A 24,402-nucleotide genomic window follows, 5' to 3' on the forward strand; every position below is an offset into this window, starting at 1 on the left:
ATATCTCTGCCGTCTAGGATAGCTCGTCATATCTGTGATGGATGGTGGCCAAGCTCCGCCTCAAGGATTGTAGTGTCAGGATAATAAACTGCCTTTAGCAACCTCGCACTGAGAGTGTCGGGCTCATTCAACAACCTCCATGATTGTCTTGCTAATAATGCAAGATCAAAAATTTCCATGTCTCTAAAGCCCAGCCCTCCTAGATTTTTTGGCAATGTAATGACATCCCAAGACACCCAACAGGGCCTTCTCCTACCTTGCTTGCTTCCCCACCAAAACTGTCTTATGATAGAGGTGATGCTTTCGCATAAACCCCTTGGCAATCTGAAACAAGACATGGAAAAGACAGGTATGTATTGTGCTACTGATTTGATTAGAACCTCTTTCCTGGCTGCTGACAAAAGCTTCTCCATCCAACCTTTTATCTTCTCCCAAACCCTATCCTTCAGATATTTGAAAGTCCCATTCTTCGAATGCCCCACCTCTGTCGGCAGGCCCAAGTGTTTTTCACTAAGGGACTCATTCTCCACATTCAGACAATTTTTCACCTCTTGTTTGAGAGAGTCAGGACACCCTTTACTGAAGTAAATTGACGACTTGTCGTGATTGACTCGTTGTCCCGATGCCGCACAATAAACATCCAACAGGTTTGAAAACAGATTTGCACCCTCCACGCTAGACTTAAAAAGCAGCAGGCTGTCATCTGCAAACAAAAGGTGGTTAACAGCAGGAGCTGAGGGGGCCACCTTGATTCCGAGCAAAGACGACTGTGAACTTGATTTTAATAGGCACGAAAGGCCCTCTGCTGCAAGTACGAAAAGGTAAGGGGAAATGGGATCTCCCTGTCGAATACCTCTCGACGGATTAAACTGTTGAAGCTTCTCTACATTGAACAGGACCGAGAAGGAAATAGACCTCACCATAGCCATGACTATCTGAATCCATTGGGTAGCAAAACCAAGTTTGCCCATGATTGCTTCCAAGTAATCCCACTCTAATCTGTCATAGGCCTTCATCATATCAAGCTTGACCGCACAAAAGCTATTTGATTTGGACATGTCCTCTTCATGAAATGAAGGCATTCATAAGCACAGATAATGTTATCGGTTATGGGTCTACCTGGGACAAAGGCTGATTGTTCCTCTGATATGATCTCTGGAAGGACCAACTTCAGTCTATTGGCCACGACCTTGGAGGCGATCTTATATAGCACATTGCATAGGCTGATAGGCCGGAATTGAGACAACTGAGACGGGTTCATTACCTTTGGGATCAAGACAATGACCGTATCGTTAATACTTTCCGGACTTTCTTCTCCCCTGATTATTCTCACCACACAGATCCCAGTGCCTCTGATAAAAATGTGCTGGGAAGCCGTCGAGCCCTGGTGCCTTTGTGGGAAACATCTGAAAAATCGCATTTTTCACTTCTTCTCTTGAGTATGGCACGCACAAGGATTCGTTCATCTACGGTGTAACTTTGCGTGGGACATGTCTCAGGACCTCATCAATACCCTGCACCCCTTCCGAAGTATACAGAGATTTGTAAAAATCCACCACCATCGCCTTCAACTCCACAGGATCCTCCGTGTATATTCCAATGGAGTTAGAAAGCGGTTTAATCATGTTCTTCTTCCGTCTCGTACTCGCCCTCATATGAAAGAACCTCGTGTTTCGGTCACCCTCTGTCAGCCATTGTAACCGAGATCGCTGGCGCCACATTATCTCCTCCCTATGGTATAGCTCGACTAATCTATCACAGATTTTGATCTCCACATGAACGGGCCCTGTTCGGGCTGGATCATCACGCAGCTGCTGTAGTTGACGATTAAATCCTTTATCTCCCTCCTCACACTACCAAAAGAGTCCCTACTGCATGATGTAATATCTTGAGATATTCGCAGTAGCTTGTCCCGGAAGTCACCAATGCCATAACCAGGTGAGACCGCATTCCACCGAGCCGAGATGTTCTGCTGCCATTCCTTGTGCTTCTCCCACATTACTTCGTAGCGGAAAACCTCGATGACCGACATGCCTGGTTCTGGGTTATCAAACTGAAGGAAGATCGGCCCATGATCCGATGATGCAGCCGAGTGGTGGCTTAGAGTAGCTAGCGGGAAACGCGCGCACCATCTAGGAGTCGCCAGCGCGCGATCTAGCCTGACTCGAGTGTAAGACCCCCCTGCCACTCTTTTTTCAAAAGTCCAGAAACGGCCCTGATGGCCTAAATCCATGAGCATGCAAACATCAACCGCTTCCCGGAAGGCTTGTATTTGTGCATTACTGCGATTAGCTACTCCTTGGTGTTCATCCGGACGTAGCACTTCGTTGAAATCCCCCATACATAACCACGACAAATCATTCAAAGTTGATATTCCTTTTAACATATCCCATGTTTGATGCCTAAGGTTTGTTTGCACTTCCCCGTATATAACTGTAAAACGCCACGGTTCCTGACCTTCGACCTGTACTTTGGCATCAATATGATAGCAAGAATCGCCCAAGATTTCAATATTGCTTGAATTATTCCAAAAAATTCCAATTCCACCACTTCTTCCCTGGCTACTTATTGCATAAGAAATTTCATAACCTAAAGAACTTGCTAGAGCTTCTACACGTGCACCGGCGATTTGAGTCTCCACAACCCCAAGCACGGTAGGGGCAAACTTTCTCGCGAACTCGTGAAGCTCTCGGACTGCCGCAGGTTTGCCCGCGCCACGGCAGTTCCAGGATAAGGCACTCATTGGGCATGGCGGCGCTCCTCGAAGGAGCCCGCCAAGTTTTTCACCGTTGAAGTTGAAGCCTCGTTGTCTTCGCCATTAAACCTTGACCTCTTGAGATCTCTGATGGGAAGCGGGCTCACCCCCGCACTTGCAGATGCCACGATGGCCAGCTCCAGGCCTTCGGCGCTCGCGGCTGGAGGGATCGGTAGGTTGCCATGCAGCGCCCCCGCTGAGATCCTCTTCCTATTGGTATCATCCATGTCAACATCCTCTTCCCTCTCCCTGTACTTGACTTCTTCCTCCTCTCGTGTTTTTTCTTTTGGATTGCTTGCAGGATAGTAGCCTCTGTCCGCATCAAATCTGTCACCTGACCGAGCGCCAGCCTTGCCTCCTCTTCTACCTCCACCACGCCCCCTGCCTTCTCCAGGTCCACGCCCCGTGCGCATAGCCCAATCTGCTCTGAGATCTTTAAACACCAAGGCTGATTTGGGGTGGATTCCATTCCCATGCTCCTTAAACAGATGCCCCAACATACCACAAACGGCACAACAATCTGGTAACTTCTCGTACTTGACCTTATAGATCTGTCTCTTGCCCTCTCTAATCATCGAAACTGCGTTCTTGAGAGGTTTCAGCACATTGATCCTCACCCAAACTCGATGGAAATTACCCACAAAATCGTGTGATGGGGCTTCTGCAAATAACACCTCCCCCACCTTAGCGGCAAACGGTGTAACCAGATGTGAGTATAGATCAGGCACATCGTGGATTTGGATCCAGATGTCAATTGTCTCCAGCTTGACCATCGAGGGTTTGGAAATCCCATCATACGGCGCTATAATCACTGCATCCCCTCTGAAGTTCCATGGGCCATCTTGCATAACTCTTTCCCAATCACCCAAACAAGAGAATTTGACCATATACAGATTATCATCAAGAGCTTTGAACTTTGCTACTTGCGTCGTGTTCCATGCAGATCTCATATTCCTATAGAACCAAGTTTGGCTATAAAATTTTGAGGAATTGATCTTCGCAATGGCGATCCATCGATGTTCTTCTGGCGGGGCCTGCTGCTCGTCGAACACCACATCATCCAAGTCCTCCTCTGTTAGGCCCAATTCTTCCATCATCCTTTCCACATCGCTCACCTCTGAGGAGCCTGACGCTCCTCCCGAAGCCATTTTCCCTAACCCGACGTAGATCCGATCGGGTTTTGTTTTGTGCCCTAAGCCCGCCACTCCCTGACTCCATCGGGATGAGGAAGCGACCAGTGATCGCCCCTCAGCCTTGATAGTCAGAGGCAGGAAGGAAACCGGCGGCAGGGAAGTCAAAACCTCAACGACGGCGTAGTCGTCCTTGAGAGAAAGAAAACCCTAGCGTGAGGGAAACCACTCGGCTCTGCCCATCTCCATATAGGTATAGGTATATATAGGCCGGGTCAAAATCTCAGGGTGGGCCGCGGCCCACCCTGGCCACCCTGTAGCTCCGCCCCTGCCACCAAGGAAACTTCCCTGGTCAGCCGAATCGTTGTTTTTCACAGGCCGCTGGTAAGGGAAAGCACCGAGCTCTCCTTCGATCCTCCCTCTAATGTCGACAAGCAGGCAGCGGAGCCTGGAAACCTCAGCCTCAAGCGCCGAGTGACTCTGTAGCCTCCTGAGGAGCTGCTTGTTTAGAGCCTTGAGACGAGCCACCTCTTCCTCCAGCAACGTCGTGCGGGCCTTCTTCTTCTCACGGTACTTCCTCACAGCTGCCCGGTTACCCGGCGGGCGCTGCTTCTTTGGGCCGTCGGTCTCTTGCGGCGACTCCGAGGTCTGGGCGACATCGTCCGACTCCTCCCAGAGGATCTTGGTGTGGACATGGACGCAGGTCTGGGTGTGGTGGGCAAGGTCATTGCGTACAAGCGGGTTGCAGCAAGCGTGGGTGTGACTGTGAGTACATGCGAGATGCTCGGTCTCCGTGTCTTTGAGAATGTCGTGGAAGTAGCTGTCCATGGATATGGAGCAGCTGTCGTGGGGATCGGTGCCCATGGCCGGGCAAAGGTACGTCTCCGGATTGGTGAAATCTATGTCCCCGTCGTCCATGGTCCGCAAGAACAAATTAAACCTGATAACATGAAGACAGCATATATGAGATGCTCTTCCCACTGAAAATTCGGTGCAGATTAGAGCAATCGAGTTATCGAGGAGCTTATATTCACGGCAGATGTCTGGGGGTAGAAAAACTGAGAAGGGAGCTGTTCCACCAATCATTAATCGGCAATCGAGTGCAATGGACGGCATTGGGAAGGGCTTACCGATGATGATTGTGGAGGTCAACCGCGCTCGTTCCTGCGGGAAGAGCGAGGAAAACGAAGGAGAAGCTCAGAATGAGATGGCTAGATTGAGCTTACCATGTTTGTCTCGTGTGGATAGCCACGCCAATCCGATGTTCTGCTGGAAGAGGAGGAGGACTACTGGTGGGCGGAGCCGCGGTGGGGAATAACCGGCAACGTTTTCGTGTGTTATTCCTTCTCTTGTTCGCATTGACTTGGTTTCTTTTCTCGGGGTGGATGCTTTTCGTCCGATGTCGTCATCCATGGATAGGGGGTGTGAAGACAAGCAAACCCAAACCACTTTGCCCGGTAGGTTGATGTTCATGTTCGCCGCGGCGGAGATATTTTCAAGACGGACGGACTGATGGAGGCGTGTGCGGCTCTACTCTCCCAGGGGGTCAGATGTCAATCAAGTACAGCAATGTAATTAGTGATGAATATATTCCGTTGGAGAAATCATCTTGAATAATAATCCAGAGGAATAAACATTATCTTTTTGGACAAACTATGGTACAAGATCGATACAGTGCACAATATGCTGATTCTTGGCGGGGAGCACGTACGAAGTCGGTCCAAGTTTGTAGACGCTCATACATACATGCATATATTTTTACTGATGAATGCGCACATGCACACCCTAGTTCTATGAGCACCTTCGAAAGACTGAGACGGCACATCATTTTGAGATTGACAAAGTCACCATAGACGCATTCGTAGTTGACGTGACATCCCCCACCCACTAAACGCACATCGCTGAAAGGCCTGAAATAAATCCAAAAAAATGTGAGCATCAATGTCAAGTCAAGGACTTGAACCATAGTGGGTTGAAGATACCATTGTCCTTCTAACCATCCAATCATAAGTTGGTTCGTGAGGTCTCTCCGAGTTGAGAGAAAGTTTAGTTAACGACCAATTTTTTTAGAGGGCGTCGATGCACGGTTTCGTATAGTGGTAAGGTCGATGTTAAACCTGGACCTGTTGTACAACGACATGGCTAAAAATTTTAGGTTTTCTCTAGTAAGTCTTCGTGTTGCATGGTTTGGGAAGGAGAAGCGGCAGCGTTGCCTCGCGGTAGGAATAATGTTCTCTCCACCCTATCCCCTTTCGTTTGTGTTTTTTCAACGGCGAAGGGCATGTGAAGTTGTGTCTCTGGCGGATCTTTCAAGATCCGGCCAGTTTAGGTTTTCGGCGGGTCTTCCTGGATTTGGTCGATGTCAGGGGGATTACCCGCGGTTCATCTCTGGACTTAACCCGACAAATTGTGTAACCCGACAGTTTGTGTAACCCGGATCCTAATTAACCCGACGGATTGTGTAACCCGGATCCTAACCCGGCAGATTGTGTAACCCGGATCCTAACCCGGCATGATGAGTCCTGGAGATAAGAAGCCTGATGTAAGAAGCCCACAGTGAGAAGCCCAAGATAAGAAGGCCGAGTTAAGTCGCTCGCGGTAAGAAGCCGGCGATGGGAAGCCAGAATAGTTTAAGTCCTAATCCGACTAGGACTCTACATGTAAGCCGCCCCTTCAACTTATATAAGGAGGGGCAAGGCACCCCAAGGGGGACGGGTGAAGATAGACAGGTCTTAGACAGACAAGTCTCGAGACAGACGTTTCAGTAGGTCTCGAGACAGATGTTTTAAGGGCTCTCGAGATAGAGGCAGCAAAATAGCGCCCTTGTAATTGAGACCATGATGATCAATATAAATCAAGCAGGATGTAGGCTTTTACCTCCATCGTGAGGGGCCGAACCTAGGTAAAATCTTGTGTCTTCTCGATTCTGATCAACCCCGTTCAAGCTGCTACCTAGTTGCGATAGCCTCACGACTAAGTCATCACACTAGGACATCTGCCGTGACAAAACCATGACAATCGGCTTTTATGGTTTTTCTTAGTTTCTATATGTCCTTATCGGTGTAATTTTTTTCTTCGTGGTGGTGATTTTCCTCACAGAGCACGTCCGTTGGTGCCTCCTGGCCTGCATTGATGACTTCTTGGACGCTACTTGCATAAGCTTCTGATTTTGAAATGTTTGCTCCGTTGGGGAGGAGGTCCAGAGGCGGCGACGTACCATGCCCAAGGTGTGTTGCCGATAGGTGCAGGAGGAAGAAGATTTTGACACCTCCAAAAATTTAAATGTTTTTATATTTTTTGTAAGGGTGAGTTTGTAGGCCTTTTCACAGAAAGTCCAAAATTTATTAAAATGACGACACCTTTTATGTGGTAGGACTATATCGATGTGTTTATTGATTTGTAAAAACAATTAACGAGGGATATTGGATGGTTTGAAAAATAACTGTAAGGGTGATAGGTTGTAGAAAACCTTGAAGGCAAGGAAGCAAATGGCCAACTTCCATTTAATATTAGATATATGTTGTTAACCAGATTATTGTGGACTGAACCAACCCATGAATCAAACGTGTTTGACCCCCAAATTGGTAGGTCCTCCTATACGGCGCCTTAAGGCGTCAAGTTAGGCCTATATGCCGCATTTGCGTCATATAAGAGTACGGCACATAGGAGTCCACATGGCTGGCCGGTCCATTGGGGCGAAGCGAGTTGGGTTTTGTAGCGAGTGGCATATTTAAGAACCGAAGGCCGGGCGCTTGCAGGGAATCAAACTAACGACCTCCCACTCCTGAACTCGTGCTCCTAGCAACTAGAACCAAAGGCCGTTGGTTATTGATGGCAAGCACGAATTTAAGAACACACAGCAGCTTCAAAATTTGTAACTTTTTTGAAATATTTCTTGAAAATTTTAACAATTTAAAATGATGTATATTTTTGGAAAACACAAAGAACTTTTGAAATTCCAAAACATTTCTTGAAAAATCTGAAAGATTTATTGAATTTAGAATCTTTTAAGAAATCCAACTTTTCTGAAAACACCAACAATTTTTTGTAAAAAGTAAACTAGTTTTGAGATCATATTTTTTTAAATAAAATTAGTTTTTGAAAATTCCGAACATTCTTGAAAAGCACGAACAATTTTTGAAAAGTCGAGCATTGATTGAACATGATTTTTCCCCGAAAATGGGGACATTTTTCGAAGCTCCGAATAAAATTTGAGGAAAAGGGAACATTATTTGGATCTGTGAACAATTGTTTAAAGAAGGGTCTTTTTTTTAAACTCCAATTTTTTTTCCAAAATTGCGAACATGTTTTGAAGTTGTGAACATCATTTATTTATTTATTTATTGAAAAAAGTCAGAAAAAATAAGTGGAAAAATAAAAGATTAAAGATTAAAAAGGAAAAATAGAAAAATCCAGTAGAAGAAAACAAACAGAAAAAAACCGACTTTAGCAACCTTCTAGGTTCCCAGAGTCAGTTAAGTCGCACAGTGAAGTTGCGTTGACAGTGGCGAATGTGGTTACGAACAAAATGCGTCGGCCCATATCGTGCACTCGGGTGGTTCAACTGTTTGTTGCGTCGATAGTGGCGAATAGGGAATTTGGTTTATGTTGGCCCTATAGCGATTCCAGCAAGATGGACCAGCCAATAAACTCAATCCCGCAAGCTCACTCGCCCGCCTAGTTCAATCGCCTTTTTCTGGTCCATTTTGCTGCTGCTGTCACAAGGAAAACTTTTTTTTAGATTTCAAAACATTTGTGAATCCAAAAAAGATATGTGGATTTTAAAATGGTTCATGAATTTTAAAAAATATTTTTTTAAAATTAATGAGTATAAAATTCAAGAAATTCAAAAATTCAAAAATTTTATAAATATTTATACATTTTAAAGAGGGCATGATTTTTTTCAAAAAAATTGAAAATGTATAAAGGAGTAAAAACCAAGCAGAAAAAACAGCAAAAAACGCAAAATCAAAAACATAGAAAAAACAACTAGAAAACAAAGATTCCCAAAACCAGAAAAACCGTTGCATGGGCCAACTCGATATGAGAGGGTGTGCTCAGCGTAGGAGTGTGCCAAGATTTACCCAAAGTTCAAGAAACAAAACAACTAAACTCAAAGACATGAGCATCGCAGAATACGAGCTTATAAAAATTCTAAGAGAGTCATTATATTGGTAGCATCCATAACGCGTATGAATCGTGTTCAAAATATTATGGAGGCTGACGAGTTAACGCTCAAACTCAAATTCGCCATATTGCGGCCTCCATATTATTTCTTTTTCTTATATTTTTTTAGTTGCAGAGGCCGGTGGCAAGCCTCCTTTTCCAAAAAAAATAATTAGTTGCATCAAGTTAACACTCATACACTCAATTTCAAGATTGAATACTTGCATAGACTAAATATTGTGTTAGAAAGTTCTTACATAGAGCAAGAAAAGTTGACTAACGACATTTTCATATCGGTAGGTGTTCACAAAAAAGCTTTTACATTTAAGAGATTGTAACTTGAATTTGAGCCCGGTGAATGCTACGCACGGGGTAGATGTATATGTAATGAGTCTAAGTGCCGCGGTGTAAGATCCCTAAGTAATACCCTACTCCAAATAATTATTATGCTAATTTATTTTGTAATCATCATGGCATCATGCATTATTCCACTATGCAATATTCTCAAACTCATGCCAAAAATATTAAATATCTTAAAACCATTTGTTTTTCCTATTATTATTACTATTTGATTTTATCAAACCCATGTTTTTTTATCTTAGGCTTTGAGATACAGTATTAAGTTTTGCACACACTCTTATATATGTATGTGGGGCCTTCACACCAAGTTTCACAAATTCAACACAACCCTAATTAATGTGGCACCTCGGCTCAGCGAACCTGATGTACCCTGCATATCAGCCCAAGGATCCAAGTCTTCTAGTATAAATTGCAAATTGGAATCAAGCACACCCACAATATATTACATCACATTCATAGGGCTTTACGTTACAACAATTAGCGAGGTAAAGGCGGCACTATGCGTGTGCCGACAATATGTACATTATTTATCTAACATAGTATCAGAATCTAGCAACGGAATACACGGCGAATTGACAACGATAGTGGGACTCCTTACCAAAGGTTTCCTGTTGGGACACGATCCTAACGCTAAAGCATGATCATCATTGGAACACTCACAGTCAGCATCTGCTGCATCTGGCATAACAGGCTAAGTGAGTTGTACCCGCAAACTCACAACAATCATAGCAAGCATCATGGTAAGAGCATAGCACACATATGCATAGGCATGTAAGAATGATGCATCTTGGTGTAGTTTTATTTTAGCACAAGGAGTGTTGATTAGAACCTCTGCATAAAACCGACAAATAAATCGGTAGCCTCCGGAAAAGTCGCTACAACTTAGATCTTAGATCTGGGACATCACTGTAATAGATCAAAATTTGCCCAAGACAGTTTGCCAGAAGACAAGTGTCAAGGGTGCTACTCGGAACACGGAAGCAGTGTTGATAAATAAAATGTAACAGTTGCACCAAATGGTTGGCCACAAGACAAGTGTCAGGGACGCTATTCTAAACACAAGAGCGGTGCCACGAAGAGAAACTCAACAGCTTCGTAAGACGGGTGGCCACAAGAAAAGTGTCACGGGCTCTACTCAAGACATGGGAGCCGTGTCGAGCAAAAATAGAGTCAGCGCCTCCCAAGTCGGTTGGCCACAAGACAAGTGTTAGGGCGCTAATGAAAACATGGGAGTAGTGCCGACATAAATAAAGGCAAAAAAATATCATCGAGGCCGAGTAAAATGCACAAAACCAGCACTTTCATGCCACAGCTCTTGAAAAATCACCACTTTCCAAAACGTAACATTTTGCACCGAACCGAAAAGTTGACAGTCGCAAAAAACATTAATAAAAAATGTTAAGCATTTAGATGCTCCAAGCCGGGGTAAAAGTATATAGAACAATTTCCATACCTCCTCCCTTGCTTGGTATAGCGAGTTCTACTTGGTCAGCGCCCCCCCCTCCTCCCACGTCGCCCCTGCGGGGCGACGGGGAGGAAACCCTAAATCCCGCTGCCACCGGGCCCCCTCCTTTCCCTCCACCTCCCTCGTTGTCGCCAGGGGGCGCACTTGGGCGAAGCCCGGTCGGCGTCGGCGGTGGCGAGGCCTTTCCCATCCTCTCGCGTGGCGGGGAAGGCGCCGACCATCGTCCCCGTGCCAGAGCGTGGTGCGGGCACTGGCCATCATGGCCTCGATGAGCAGACGCAGGGATGTGCGCGTCTGCGTTGCCGTGGCGGCCGGCTACTTCTTCGGTGGCGGCCGTTTCTTAGAGCAGATCAGGCGGGAAGGCCCCGGTCAGACCCGGTCGGATCGGACTCCGGCGCATCCGGCAGCGAGGGCTGGGACAAGTAGGGCGCGGGCGGCCAGCGCTGCCGTGCTTGGGGGTGGCAGTGCTGGTGGCATAGGTGCGGGTGATGGTGGTGCGTGTGCGCCTTGGTGTGTCGGCCGACGGCGTGCGACGCGAGCGGGCTGCTCCAGGACCCGTCCTTAACCATGGCGGCGGTGGATATTCTCCCTCCTTCGTCGGACCGTGATGACCAACAAGTATATGGGATCAATCATAGTCCTTTCGATAAGTAAGAGTGTCGAACCCAACGAGGAGCAGAAGGAAAGTGACAAGTGGTTTTCAGCAAGGTAATGTCTGCAAGCACTGAAATTGTAAGTAACAGAGTAGTTTGATAACAAGATAATTTGTAACGAGTGATGACCCACAAGTATAGGGGGTCAATTGTAGCTCTTTTCGATAAGTAAGAGTGTCGAACCCAACGAGGAGCAGAAGGAAATGACAAGTGGTTTTCAGCAAGATAATGTCTGCAAGTACTGAAATTGTAAGTAGTAGAGTAGTTTGATAGCAAGATAATTTGTAACGGCAAGTAAATATAGTAGTAGCAAAAGTGCAGCAAGGTAGCCCAATCCTTTTGAGGCAAAGGACAGGCCAAAATGGTCTCTTATGATAAGCAAAGTGTTCTTGAGGGTACACGGGAATTTCATCTAGTCACTTTCATCATGTTGGTTCGATTTGTGTTCGCTACTTTGATAATTTGATATGTGGGTGGACTGGTGCTTAGGTGATGTTCTTACTTGAACAAACCTCCTACTTATGATCAACCCTCCCGCAAGCATCCGCAACTACGAGAAAAGTATTAAGAATAAATTCTAACCATAGCATTAAACTTTTGGATCCAATCGATCCCTTATAGAATAGCGCATAAGCTGGGGTTTAAACTTCTGTCACTCTCACAACCCATCATCTAATTGCTACTCCACAATGCATTCCCTTAGGCCCAAATATGGTCAAGTGTCATGTAGTCAACGTTCACATGAGACCACTAAGGGAATCACAACATACATACTATCAAAATATCGAACACATATCAAGTTCAAATGATTACTTGCAACATGATTTCTCCCGTGACCTCAAGAACAAAAGTAACTACTCACAAACGATAATCATGCTCAAGATCAGAGGGGTATTAAATAGCATATTGGATCTGAACATATAATCTTCCACCAAATAAACCATATAGTAATCAATTACAAGATGTAATCAACACTACTAGTCAACCACAAGCACCAATCTATAGTTCTGGTAACATGATTGAAAACAAGAGATGAACTAGGTTTTGAGATGAGATGGTTCTGTTGAAGATGTTGATGGAGATTGCCCTCCCCAAGATGGGAGAGTTGTTGGTGATGATGATGACGATGATCTCCTCCTCCGGGAGGGAAGTTGCCCCGGTGGAATCGCTCCGTCGGAGGGAAAAAGTGCTCCTGCCCAAGTTCCGCCTCGAGGCGGCGGCGCTCTGTCCCCGAAAGTTATCTCCTCGTTTTTTTCTAAGTCAAAATAACATATATACCAGAAGATGGGCACCGGAGGTGGTCCTGGGTGATCACAACCCACCAGGGCGCGCCTGAGCTCCCTGGCGCGCCTAGATGGGTTGTGCCTGATAACCCACAAGTATAGGGAATCGCAACAGTTTTCGAGGGTAGAGTATTCAACCCAAATTTATTGATTCGACACAAGGGGAGGCAAAGAATATTCTCAAGTACTAGCAGCTGAGTTTTCAATTCAGCCACACATGGAAACTTAATATCTGCAGCAATGTATTTAGTAGCAAAATAATATGATAGTAGTGGTAACGATAGCAAAAGTAACAGTAATAGAAGTAATGTTTTTGGTATTTTGTAGTGATGATAAGAATAGCAACGAAAAAGTAAATAAGCAAATAACAATATATTGAAAGCTCGTAGGCAATGGATCGGTGATAGAGAATTATGCCGGATGTGGTTCATCATGTAACAGTCATAACCTAGGGTGACACAGAACTAGGTCCAATTCATCAATGTAATGTAGGCATGTATTCCGAATATAGTCATACGTGCTTATGGAAAAGAACTTGCATGACATCTTTTGTCCTACCCTCCGTGGCAGCGGGGTCCTAGCGGAAACTAAGGGATATTAAGGCCTCCTTTTAATAGAGTACCGGACCAATGTATTAACACATAGTGATTACATGAACTCCTCAAACTACGATCATCACCGGAAGTGGTCCCGATTATTGTCACTTCGGGGTTGCCGGATCATAACACATAGTAGGTGACTATAGACTTGCAAGATAGGATCAAGAACTCACATATATTCATGAAAACATAATAGGTTTACATCTGAAATCATGGCACTCGGGCCCTAGTGACAAGCATTAAGCATAGCAAAGTCATAGCAACATCAATTTCAGAACATAGTGGATACTAGGGATCAAACCCTAACAAAACTAACTTGATTACATGATAAATCTCATCCAACCCATCACCGTCCAGCAAGCCTACGATGGAATTACTCACGCACGGCGGTGAGCATCATGAAATTGGTGATGGAGGATGGTTGATGATGACGATGGCGACGGGTTCCCCTCTCCGGAGCCCCGAACGGACTCCAGATCAGCCCTCCCGAGAGAGTTTAGGGCTTGGCGGCGGCTCCGTGTCGTAAAACGTGATGAATCTTTCTCCTTGATTTTTGTCTCTCCGAACACGAATATATAGAGTTGGAGTTGAGGTCGGAGTAGCTCCAGGGGGCCCACGAGGTAGGGGGCCGCGCCCAGGGGGGCAGGCGCGCCCCCACCCTCATGGCTAGGATGTGGGCCCCCTGGTCTTGATCTTTTGCCAGTATTTTTTATTATTTCCAAAAATAATCTCCGTGAAGTTTCAGGTCATTTAGAGAACTTTTGTTTCTGCACATAAATAACACCATGGCAGTTCTACTGAAAACAACGTCAGTCCGGGTTAGTTCCATTCAAATCATGCAAATTAGAGTCCAAAACAAGGGCAAAAGTGTTTGGAAAAGTAGATACGACGAAGACATATCAACTCCCCCAAGCTTAAACCTTTGCTTGTCCTCAAGCAATTCAGTTGACAAACTGAAAGTGATAAAGAAATACTTTTGCAAACTCTGTTTGCTCTTGTTGTTGTAAATATGTAAAGCTAGCATTCAAGTTTTCAGCAAAGATTATGAACTAACCATATTCACAATAACTCTTAGGTCTCATGTTTACTCATATCAATGGCATAATCAACTAGCGAGCAATAATAATAAATCTCGGATGACAACACTTTCTCAAAACAATCATAATATGATATAACAAGATGGTATCTCGCTAGCCCTTTCTGAGACCGCAAAACATAAATGCGGAGCACCTTTAAAGATCAAGGAGTGACTAGACATTGTAATTCATGGTAAAAGAGATCCAGTCAAGTCATACTCAATGTAAACTAATAATGATGAATGCAAATGACAGTGGTGCTCTCCAACTGGTGCTTTTTAATAAGAGGATGATGATTCAACATGAAAGTAAATAGATAGGCCCTTTGTAGAGGGAAGCAGGGATTTGTAGAGGTGCCAGAGCTCGGTTTTGAAATAGAGATGAATAATATTTTGAGCGATATACTTTCATTGTCAACATAACAACCGAGAGATGGCGATATCTTCCATGCTACACACATTATAGGTGGTTCCCAAACAGAATGGTAAAGTTTATACTCCCCCTCCACCAACAAGCATCAATCCATGGCTTGCTCGAAACAACGAGTGCCTCAAACTAACAAGAGTCCCAGGGGGAGTTTTGTTTGCAATTATTTTGATTTGATTTGCATAAAGCATGGGACTGGGCATCCGGGTGACCAGGCATTTTCTCGTGAGTGAGGAGCGGAGTCCACTCCTCGTGAGAATAACCCGCCTCACATGAAAGATACGGACAGCCCTAGTTGATACATGAGCTATTCGAGCATACAAAACAGGATATTTATTTGAAGGTTTAGAGTTTGGACATACAAATTTACTTGGAACGGTAGGTAGATACCGTATATAGGTAGGTAATGGTGGACTCATATGGAATAACTTTGGGGTTTATGGGATTGGATGCACAAGCAGTATTCCCGCTTAGTACAGGTGAAGGATAGAAAAAGATTGGGAAGCGACCAGCTAGAGAGCGACAACCGTCATGAACATGCATTAAAATTAATCAACACTGAATGCAATCATGAGTAGAATATAATGCACCATGAACATAAATATCGTAGAGGCTATGTTGATTTTGTTTCAACTACATGCGTGAACATGTGCCAAGTCAAGCCACTCGAATCGTTCAAAAGAGGATACCACCCTATCATACCACATCACAACCATTTTAATAGCATGTTGGCATGCAAGGTAAACCATTATAAGCTCCTAGCTAATTAAGCATAGCATAAGAAACTATGATCTCTAATTGTCATCGCAAACCTGTTTATTCATAATAGGCTGAATCAGGAATAGTGAACTAATCATATTTACAAAAACAAGAGAGGTCAAGTTCATACCAGGTTCTCCCATCTCAATCAGTTCATCATATATCATCATAATTGCCTTTCACTTGCACAACTGAACGATGTGGATAATAATAATAATAGTGCATGTGCATTGGATTAAGCTGGAATCTGTAAGCATTCAATAAACAGGAGAAGACAAGGCAATATGGGCTCTTTTGTCAGATCAACAATAATGCATATAAGAGCCACTTCAACAATTTAATTATGGTCTTGTCCTATCGGCCCCCAAAGAAAAGAAAATAAATAAAACTATTTACACGGGAAAGCTCCCAACAAGCAAAAGAAGAACAGGAAATCTTTTTGGGTTTTCTTTTTAATTACTACTACAAGCATGGAAATTAAAACTAGCTAAAAGTTACAACTAATTTTTTTTGTTTTTCTTAATGTTTATTAAACACACAAGAAGAAAGCGTAAAGAGAGAAAATAAACTAGCATGGATATTACAATGAAAAAGTATGAGCACCGACAACTAGCAATGAGTGTGTGAACATGTAATGTAATGTTAGTGAGAAATACGTACTCCTCCAAGCTTAGGCTTTTGGCCTAAGTTGGTCTATGGCCACGGTTGGCCTGGCGGATATCCATAGTAATAGTTGGGGTCGTACTGAGAAGAAGAAGAGTCTGATTGCCACTGGTTGGCAATCATCTCCGGATCCCACTGGTAATTAGACTGTCGTGGAGGATCAACTTGTGGTTCCGACTCTGGCTCTGTGGCTGATGTAGGGTTCCGGTAGGCGTGAATAGCCTCCGAGCGGAACAAGGTACTTGCCTGCAGATAAATCAAACAAGGAAGGAGCAGGTAGGGTAATAGTCTTAGGATGATGTTTATCAAAGAACAATTTGTATTTGAGCTCATTTTCCCTGTTCTTACCAATAAAATCATGTGCTACCATACTCTTATAATCTAAATAAACAGGATGCAACAATTTTTCTTCCTTCTCATAATGACTAATAGGTATGTTAAAATGTGCAGCTAGGCGCGAGGCGAAGATGCATCCAAAGACGGGGCCCTTAGTACGGTTAAGATTTAACCTCTTTGCAATAATAGCACCCATGTTGAATGTATCATCACGAAATAAGGCATGGCACAAAATAAAAATATCAGGGGCACTCACGTTTCCACAGTTTCCGCGCCCAATTAAGCATCTACTAGCAAATATAGCAAAGTAACGTAGAACATGAAAGTGTATGCTAGTAGTTCATGCATCGGAAACCTTTCTCGTTTCCCCTACAGTGATGGTATCAATAAACCCATCCACATCGCCGCGATGTGGTTCCTCTATGATGCCCTCGAAAGGGATCAAACAAACCCGACAAAAATCACGAAGTGACATCTCCTTATGCTCATCATATAAATAAAACTCCACCGTAGGTGGTGAGCTCCTAGCATGGAAATGAAAGTTTTGCACAAAGATATTGGTGAATAAAAGATACTATTCGCGCTGGTCGTGGAGGAAGGCGGTGAGGCCTGCATTCTCAGCCAACTCATAGAAATCATCATAAATCCCGGCTGCTATCAAGAAATCATCACAAGGCCATTCACACGGCCGAACCTCCGTGATGCGAGGCAGATTATATTTGGGACTCTTTGCTTCTCCTTCGAGCTTCGACTCGATGAGCCCCTCAAAAATCTCTTCATTATTTTCTGAAATTTTTAGTAACTTCAAATAAAAGTGAACCAAACTCAACAAAATTGATAGCAACTACTCCTACAAGTGCCTAGAGCCCATATCATGCATCAAAACTACTTGGAATCACATAAATTTGACATGCAAGCTAAAGAACAGGGTCACCTAAGCAGCAAAAATATGCAATGAATAAAGCACTAGAACAGAAACTAATTGGACCATTGGAGGAGTCACATACCAAGGAACAATCCCCCAAAGCAGATTTGTGAGAGGTGCTTTGAGCAAGGAGATCGAAAATCGCAGCAAAATGAGCAAGAACTCATGCTTGAGCTGGATAATGGTGTTTGTGGGAGGAAGAAGGAGTGTGTGGGTGCAGGAATAAGTGGAGGAGGGCCACCGTGGGCCCACGAGGCAGGGGGCGCGCCCTCCACCCTCGTGGCCAGGTGGATGCCCCCCTGCTGTGTTATCAGTGCCAAATATTCTCAAATATTCCAGAAAAAATCATATTTAAATTTCAGGGCATTTGGAGAACTTTTATTTTCGGGGTATTTTTATATTGCACGGATAATCAGAAAATAGACAGAAATTACTATTTTTGCTTTATTTAATATAAATAACAAAAAGTAAAAGGAGGGTACGGAGAGTTGTGTTTTCTAAATTCATCCATCTCATGATCATCAAAAAGGAATCCATTAACAAGGTTGATCAAGTCTTGTTAACAAACTCATTCGGAATAACATGGAACCGGAGAATTTTTGAATAACACTAGGCGACCTCAACGGGGATATGCACATCCCCAACAATAAGAATATCATATTTCTTCTTGACAGTACGAAGAGGAAATTCAAAACCTCCAAAAATAATCGATGGAATTTTTCAAATAGAATTGATACTATGGACTTGAGGTTGTTTCCTCGGAAAGTGTACCGTATTCTCATTGCCATTAACATAAAAAGTGACATTGCCTTTGGTGCAATCAATAACAGCCCCTGCAGTATTCAAAAAGGGTCTTCCAAGAATAATAGACATACTATCGTCCTCGGGAATATCAATAACAAAGTCCGTTAAAATAGTAATGTTTGCAACCACAACAGGCACATCCTCACAGATACCGACAGGTATAGCAGTTGATTTATCAGCCATTTGCAAAGATATTTCAGTAGGTGTCAACTTATTCAAATCAACTCTGCGATATAAAGAGAGAGGCATAACACTAACACCGGCTCCAAGATCACATAAAGCAGTTTTAACATGGTTTCTTTTAATGGAGCATGCTATAGTGGGTACTCCTGGATCTCCAAGTTTCTTTGGTATTCCACCCTTAAAATTATAATTAGCAAGCATGGTGGAAATCTCAGCTTCCGATATCTTTCTTTTCTTAGCGACAATTTCTTTCATATATTTAGCATAAGGATTCATTTTAAGCATATCAGTTAAGAGCATACGCAAAAGATAGGTCTAATCATTTCAGCAAAGCGCTCAAAATCCTCATCATCCTTTTTCTTGGATGGTTTGGGAGGAAAAGGCATGGGTTTCTGAACCCAAGGCTCTCTTTCCTTACCGTGTTTCCTAGCAACAAATTCTTTCTTATCATAACGTTGATTATTTGATTGTGGGTTATCAAGATCAACAGCAGGTTCAATTTCTATATTATTATCATTACTAGGTTGAGCATCAACATGAACATTATCACTAGTTTCATGTTCATTACCAGATTGTGTTTCAGCATAAGAAATAGAAATATCATTTGGATTCTCAGGTGTTTCAGCAATAGGTTCACTAGGAGCATGCAAAGTCCTATCATTTTTCTTTTTCTTCCTTTTAGAAGGGCTAGGTGCATCTATATTATTTCTCTGAGAATCTTGCTCAATTCTCTTAGGGTGGCCTTCAGGATACAAAGGTTCTTGAGTCCTTTTACCAGTTCTAGTAGCCACTCTAACAGCATAGTCCTTATTCTTACTACTCAATTCATTAAGAAAATCATTTTGAGCTTTAAGTACTTGTTCTACTTGAGTGGTAACCATAGAAGCATGTTTACTAATAAGTTTAAGTTCACCTTTGACATTAGCCATATAATCACCCAAGTGTTCAAGCATATCAGCACTGCATTTTAATTCTCTACCAAAATAAGCATTGAAGTCTTCTTGCTTAACCATAAATTTATCAAACTCATCTAAGCATGGGCTAGCAAACTTAGTAAATGGGATTTCAGCTTTATCATATCTATAGAGAGAATTTACCTTTACTACCTATGTCGGGTTATCAAGACCATGTGTTTCTTCAATAGGTGATGGATTAAAACCATATATTTCTTAAACAGGAGGTAAATTAAGACCATGTATTTCTTCAATAGGAGGTAAATTCTTAACATCTTCAGCTTTAATACCTTTTTCTTTCATGGATTTCTTTGCCTCTTGCATATCTTCAGGACTGAGAAATAGAACACCCCTTTTCTTCGGAGTTGGTTTAGGAATAAGCTCAGGAAGTGTCCAATTATTTTCATTTGTCAACATATTATTCAATAGAATTTCAGCTTCATCCAGTGTTCTTTCCCTGAAAACAGAACCATCACAACTATCCAGGTAATCTCTGGAAGCATCGGTTAGTCCATTATAAAAGATATCAAGTATTTCATTTTTCTTAAGAGGGTGATCCGGCAAAGCATTAAGTAATTGGAGAAGCCTCCCCCAAGCTTGTGGGAGACTCTCTTCTTCGATTTGCACAAAATTATATATATCCCTTAAGGCAGCTTGTTTCTTATGAGCAGGGAAATATTTAGCAGAGAAGTAATAAATCATATCCTGGGGACTACGCACACAACCATGATCAAGATAATTAAACCATATCTTAGCATCACCCTTTAATGAGAACGGAAATATTTTAAGGATATAAAAGTAGTGAGTTCTCTCATCATTAGTGAACAGGGTGGCTACATCATTTAATTTAGTAAGATGTGCCACAACAGTTTCAGATTCATAGCCATAAAAAGGATCAGATTCAACCAAAGTAATTATACCAGGATCAATAGAGAATTCATAATCCTTATCAGTAACAAAGATAGGTGAAGTAGCATAAGTAGGATCATATTTCATTCTAGCATTCAGCGTTTTTTATTTCAGCTTAGCTAATAATTTCTTAAGATCACTTCTATCATTGCAAGCAAGAAAGTCTCTTTTAGTTTCCTCATCCATAACATAGCCCTCAGGCACAACGGGTAATTCATATTTATTAGGAGAGCCTTCATAATCACTTTCATCAGTATTATTAGTTCAATAATTTCATTCTCTCTAGCCCTAGCAAGTTGTTCATCAAGAAATTCACCAAGTGGCACAGTTGTATCAAGCATAGAAGTAGTTTCATCATAAGTATCATGCATAGCGGAAGTGGCATCATCAATAATATGTGACATATCAGAATCAATAGCAGAAGTAGTTTTAGGTGTTGCAAGCTTACTCAAAACAGAAGGTGAGTCAAGTGCAAAGCTAGATGGTAGTTCCTTACCTCCCCTCGTAGTTGAGGGATAAATCTTGGTTTTTGGATCTCTCAAGTTCTTCATAATGATAAGCAGATATAAATGCCAAGTGACTCAAAGAATAGAGCTATACTTCCCGGCAACGGAGCCAAAAAATAGTCTTGATAACCCATAAGTATAGGGGATCGCAACAGTTTTCGAGGGTAGAGTATTCAACCCAAATTTATTGATTCGACACAAGGGGAGCCAAAGAATATTCTCAAGTATTAGCAGCTGAGTTGTCAATTCAGCCACACCTGGAAACTTAATATCTGCAACAAAGTATTTAGTTGCAAAGTAATATGATAGTAGTGGTAACGATAGCAAAAGTAACGGTAGTAAAAGTAATGTTTTTGGTATTTTGTAGTGATGATAACAATAGCAACGGAAAAGTAAATAAGCAAAGAACAATATATGGAAAGCTCATAGGCAATGGATCGGTGATAGAGAATTATGCCGGATGCGGTTCATCATGTAACAGTCATAACCTAGGGTGACACAGAACTAGCTCCAATTCATAAATCTAATGTAGGCGTGTATTCCGAATATAGTCATACGTGATTATGGAAAAGAACTTGCTGACATCTTTTGTCCTACCCTCCCATGGCAGCAGCGTCCTAGCGGAAACTAAGGGATATTAAGGCCTCCTTTTAATAAAGTACCGGACCAAAGCATTAACACATAGTGAATACGTGAACTCCTCAAACAACGGTCATCACCGGAAGTGGTCCCGATTATTGTCACTTCGGGGTTGCCGGATCATAACACATAGTAGGTGACTATAGACTTGCAAGATAGGATCAAGAACTCACATATATTCATGAAAATATAATAGGTTCAGATCTGAAATCATGGCACTCGGGCCCTAGTGACAAGCATTAAACATAGCAAAGTCATAGCAACATCATTTTCAGAACATAGTGGATACTAGGGATCAAACCCTAACAAAACTAACTCGATTACATGATAAATCTCATCCAACCCATCACCGTCCAGCAAGCCTACGATGGAATTACTCATGCACGGCGGTGAGCATCATGAAATTGGTGATGGAGGATGGTTGATGATGACGATGGCGATGGATTCCCCTCTCCGGAGCTCCGAACGGACTCCACATCAGCCCTCCCGAGAGAGTTTAGGGCTTGGCGGCGGCTCCGTATCGTAAAATGTGATGAATATTTCTCCTTGATTTTTTTCTCTCCGAACACGAATATATAGAGTTGGAGTTGAGGTCGGAGGAGCTCCAGGGGGCCCAGGAGGTAGGGGGCGCACCCCCCACCCTCGTGGCTAGGGTGTGGCCCCCCTGGTCTTGATCTTTTGCCAGTATTTTTTATTATTTCCAAAAATAATCTCCGTGAAGTTTCAGGTCATTCCGAGAAATTTTGTTTCTGCACATAAATAACACCATGGCAATTCTGCTGATAACAACATCAGTTCGGGTTAGTTCCATTCAAATTATGCAAATTAGAGTCCAAAACAAGGGCAAAAGTGTTTGGAAATAGTAGATACGACAAAGACGTATTAGTGCCCACTTGGTGGGGCCCCTCTGTAGTTATTTGCTCCAATAATTCTTAAATATTCGATAAAAAAATCATCGTGAAGTTTCATCTCATTTGGAGTTGTGCAGAATAGGTAGCCTGACATAGCTTTTTCAGGTCCAGATTTCCAGCTGCCAGAATTCTCCCTCTTTGTTTATACCTTGCATATTATGAGAGAAAAGGCATTAGAATTACTCCGAAAAGCATTATTATGAATAAAAATATTATAAATAACATTCATGATGTAAAATGGACGTATCAACTCCCCCCAAGCTTAGACCTCGCTTGTCCTCAAGTGAAAACCGAAATCGAAAAACATGTCCACATGCTTTGAGAGAGAGGTGTTGATAAAAACAAAATACGGACATAGAAGCATCATGTTGATTATTATAACAGCAATAGAATTTAACATAAGACTTTTATCATAGAACTTCTATCATATAGTTCTTATGAATAAGTAACAATTCGTCACACAATCGAAGTATGAAGCAAAAACTCTATTAGAAACCAACGAACTATGTTCTCAGTCAACTTTGCAACTACAATTCATCATCTTTTCAGGAAGGGTCGCGTATCGGAGCCTTTAGGCAAGTCCACATACTCAACCATCATAGAGTCTTTTATGATTACTAACACTCACCACTTACACATGAGCAAAACATTTCAACCGGACACATAGAAAGATAGGGGCTTATAGTTTTGCCTCCCAATGTATCCACCTCAAGGGTGATGTCATGTAACATCCCAATTTTTATTAATTTGGATGTTAATAGAATCATTCAATGCATATCATATTTCTTTGCCTTTTGGAGTTTTTGAAAATATTCAAATAATAGTTTTCCACCCGAGAAAAAAACAAATGAGAGGGGATAAGATGACTTCCTCAAAATATAAAAAGAGTGGGAAATTTTATTTTGAATATTACTTTAAGTTTTGGAGTTGTTTGGTATTTATTTTATTTGCAAAAAGTGCATTAGTTGCATTAGGAAAATTATTTTCAAAATGTTCTGTGCTTAAGTTAATGTTCATTAGGCTCTAAATATTACGTAGTTATTTTAGAAATTTATTTGGTGTTTTTAGAAATTCTTTTGAATTAGTTATGAGCATTTTGGTCTCCTGTAAAAAAACACGCACGCAGCCTGGACCGAAACCAGGTTCGGCACAGGAGCGCCCGACCGGCCCAGCCGACCATTTCGGCCCAAGGCCGCCCGCGCGCCCGAAATCCCCCCGCACCGGTCGACCGCCCGCAGCCCCCCTCGCTCGCTAACGCCGCCGCCACTGACTAGTGGGCCCCGCGCCACCTCATCTCCCCCAACCTCCCGCTTTCCCCGCTCGGGTGAGCTCGCCGCCGCGCTCCCGCAGCCGCCGGGCGAGGCCCTGACGGATAATGCATATCCGCGGCAGCCACACGCCCTCCCCTCGCCTATAAATGCCCCAAACTCCCCTCTGTCGACCTCGCCGTCCCGCTTCTCCCCACGCCGCCCCTAGCCGCCGCTGACGCCGTTTGCATCTCGCCGGAGCCGCACCGCTCCGTCGCCCTTTCCGACGCCAGTAAGCCACCATGGCCTCCCTTTGTTCGTCAAATGGCTCCCCGTGACAAAACGCACCCGTCTGAGACCTTTTCTTTCCCTAGGCCTCGTCGGAGACGCCGCACCATCAACTTCGGGGCCGCCGGAGCACCGAAGGCCGCTGTCTTCGCCCCGCCCCGTTCGGACGCCGCCGACGCACCCCGACGCCACCATCCGGACGCCCAAGCCGCGCCGCATCTCCCCGTCTTCTTCCCCGTCGACGAGGACAACCGCGGCCGCCGCCCCCTTCGTCTCCGACGTCGCGCCGCCGTCTTCATCATCGCCGGCCATCACCACCACCACTGTGAGCCACCACCCCACCCTCGCCGTTCGATCTGCCATGGA

General features: G+C 43.5%; 1 protein-coding gene and 1 pseudogene across 1 annotated transcript; both read right to left on the reverse strand.

The window, feature by feature from the left end:
- Positions 1 to 252: 252 nt before the first annotated feature.
- LOC147960715 (uncharacterized) lies at positions 253 to 1,261 on the reverse strand. The gene is made up of 4 exons (XM_087533510.1): positions 1,120 to 1,261; positions 854 to 1,063; positions 381 to 703; positions 253 to 324 (listed from the first exon to the last, which is right to left on the reverse strand). Exons 1-4 carry the CDS (start codon positions 1,259 to 1,261, stop codon positions 253 to 255), a joined length of 747 nt encoding a protein of 248 aa, XP_087389636.1.
- Positions 1,262 to 3,735: 2,474 nt separating this feature from the next.
- On the reverse strand, positions 3,736 to 5,199 carry LOC125524146 (basic leucine zipper 19 pseudogene; annotated as a pseudogene).
- Between the last annotated feature and the right edge of the window lie 19,203 nt (positions 5,200 to 24,402).

Source organism: Triticum urartu, chromosome 7A, assembly GCF_056163025.1.
Source record: "Triticum urartu cultivar PI428250 chromosome 7A, HENAU_Tu73, whole genome shotgun sequence".
Classification (NCBI taxonomy): Eukaryota; Viridiplantae; Streptophyta; class Magnoliopsida; order Poales; family Poaceae; genus Triticum; species Triticum urartu.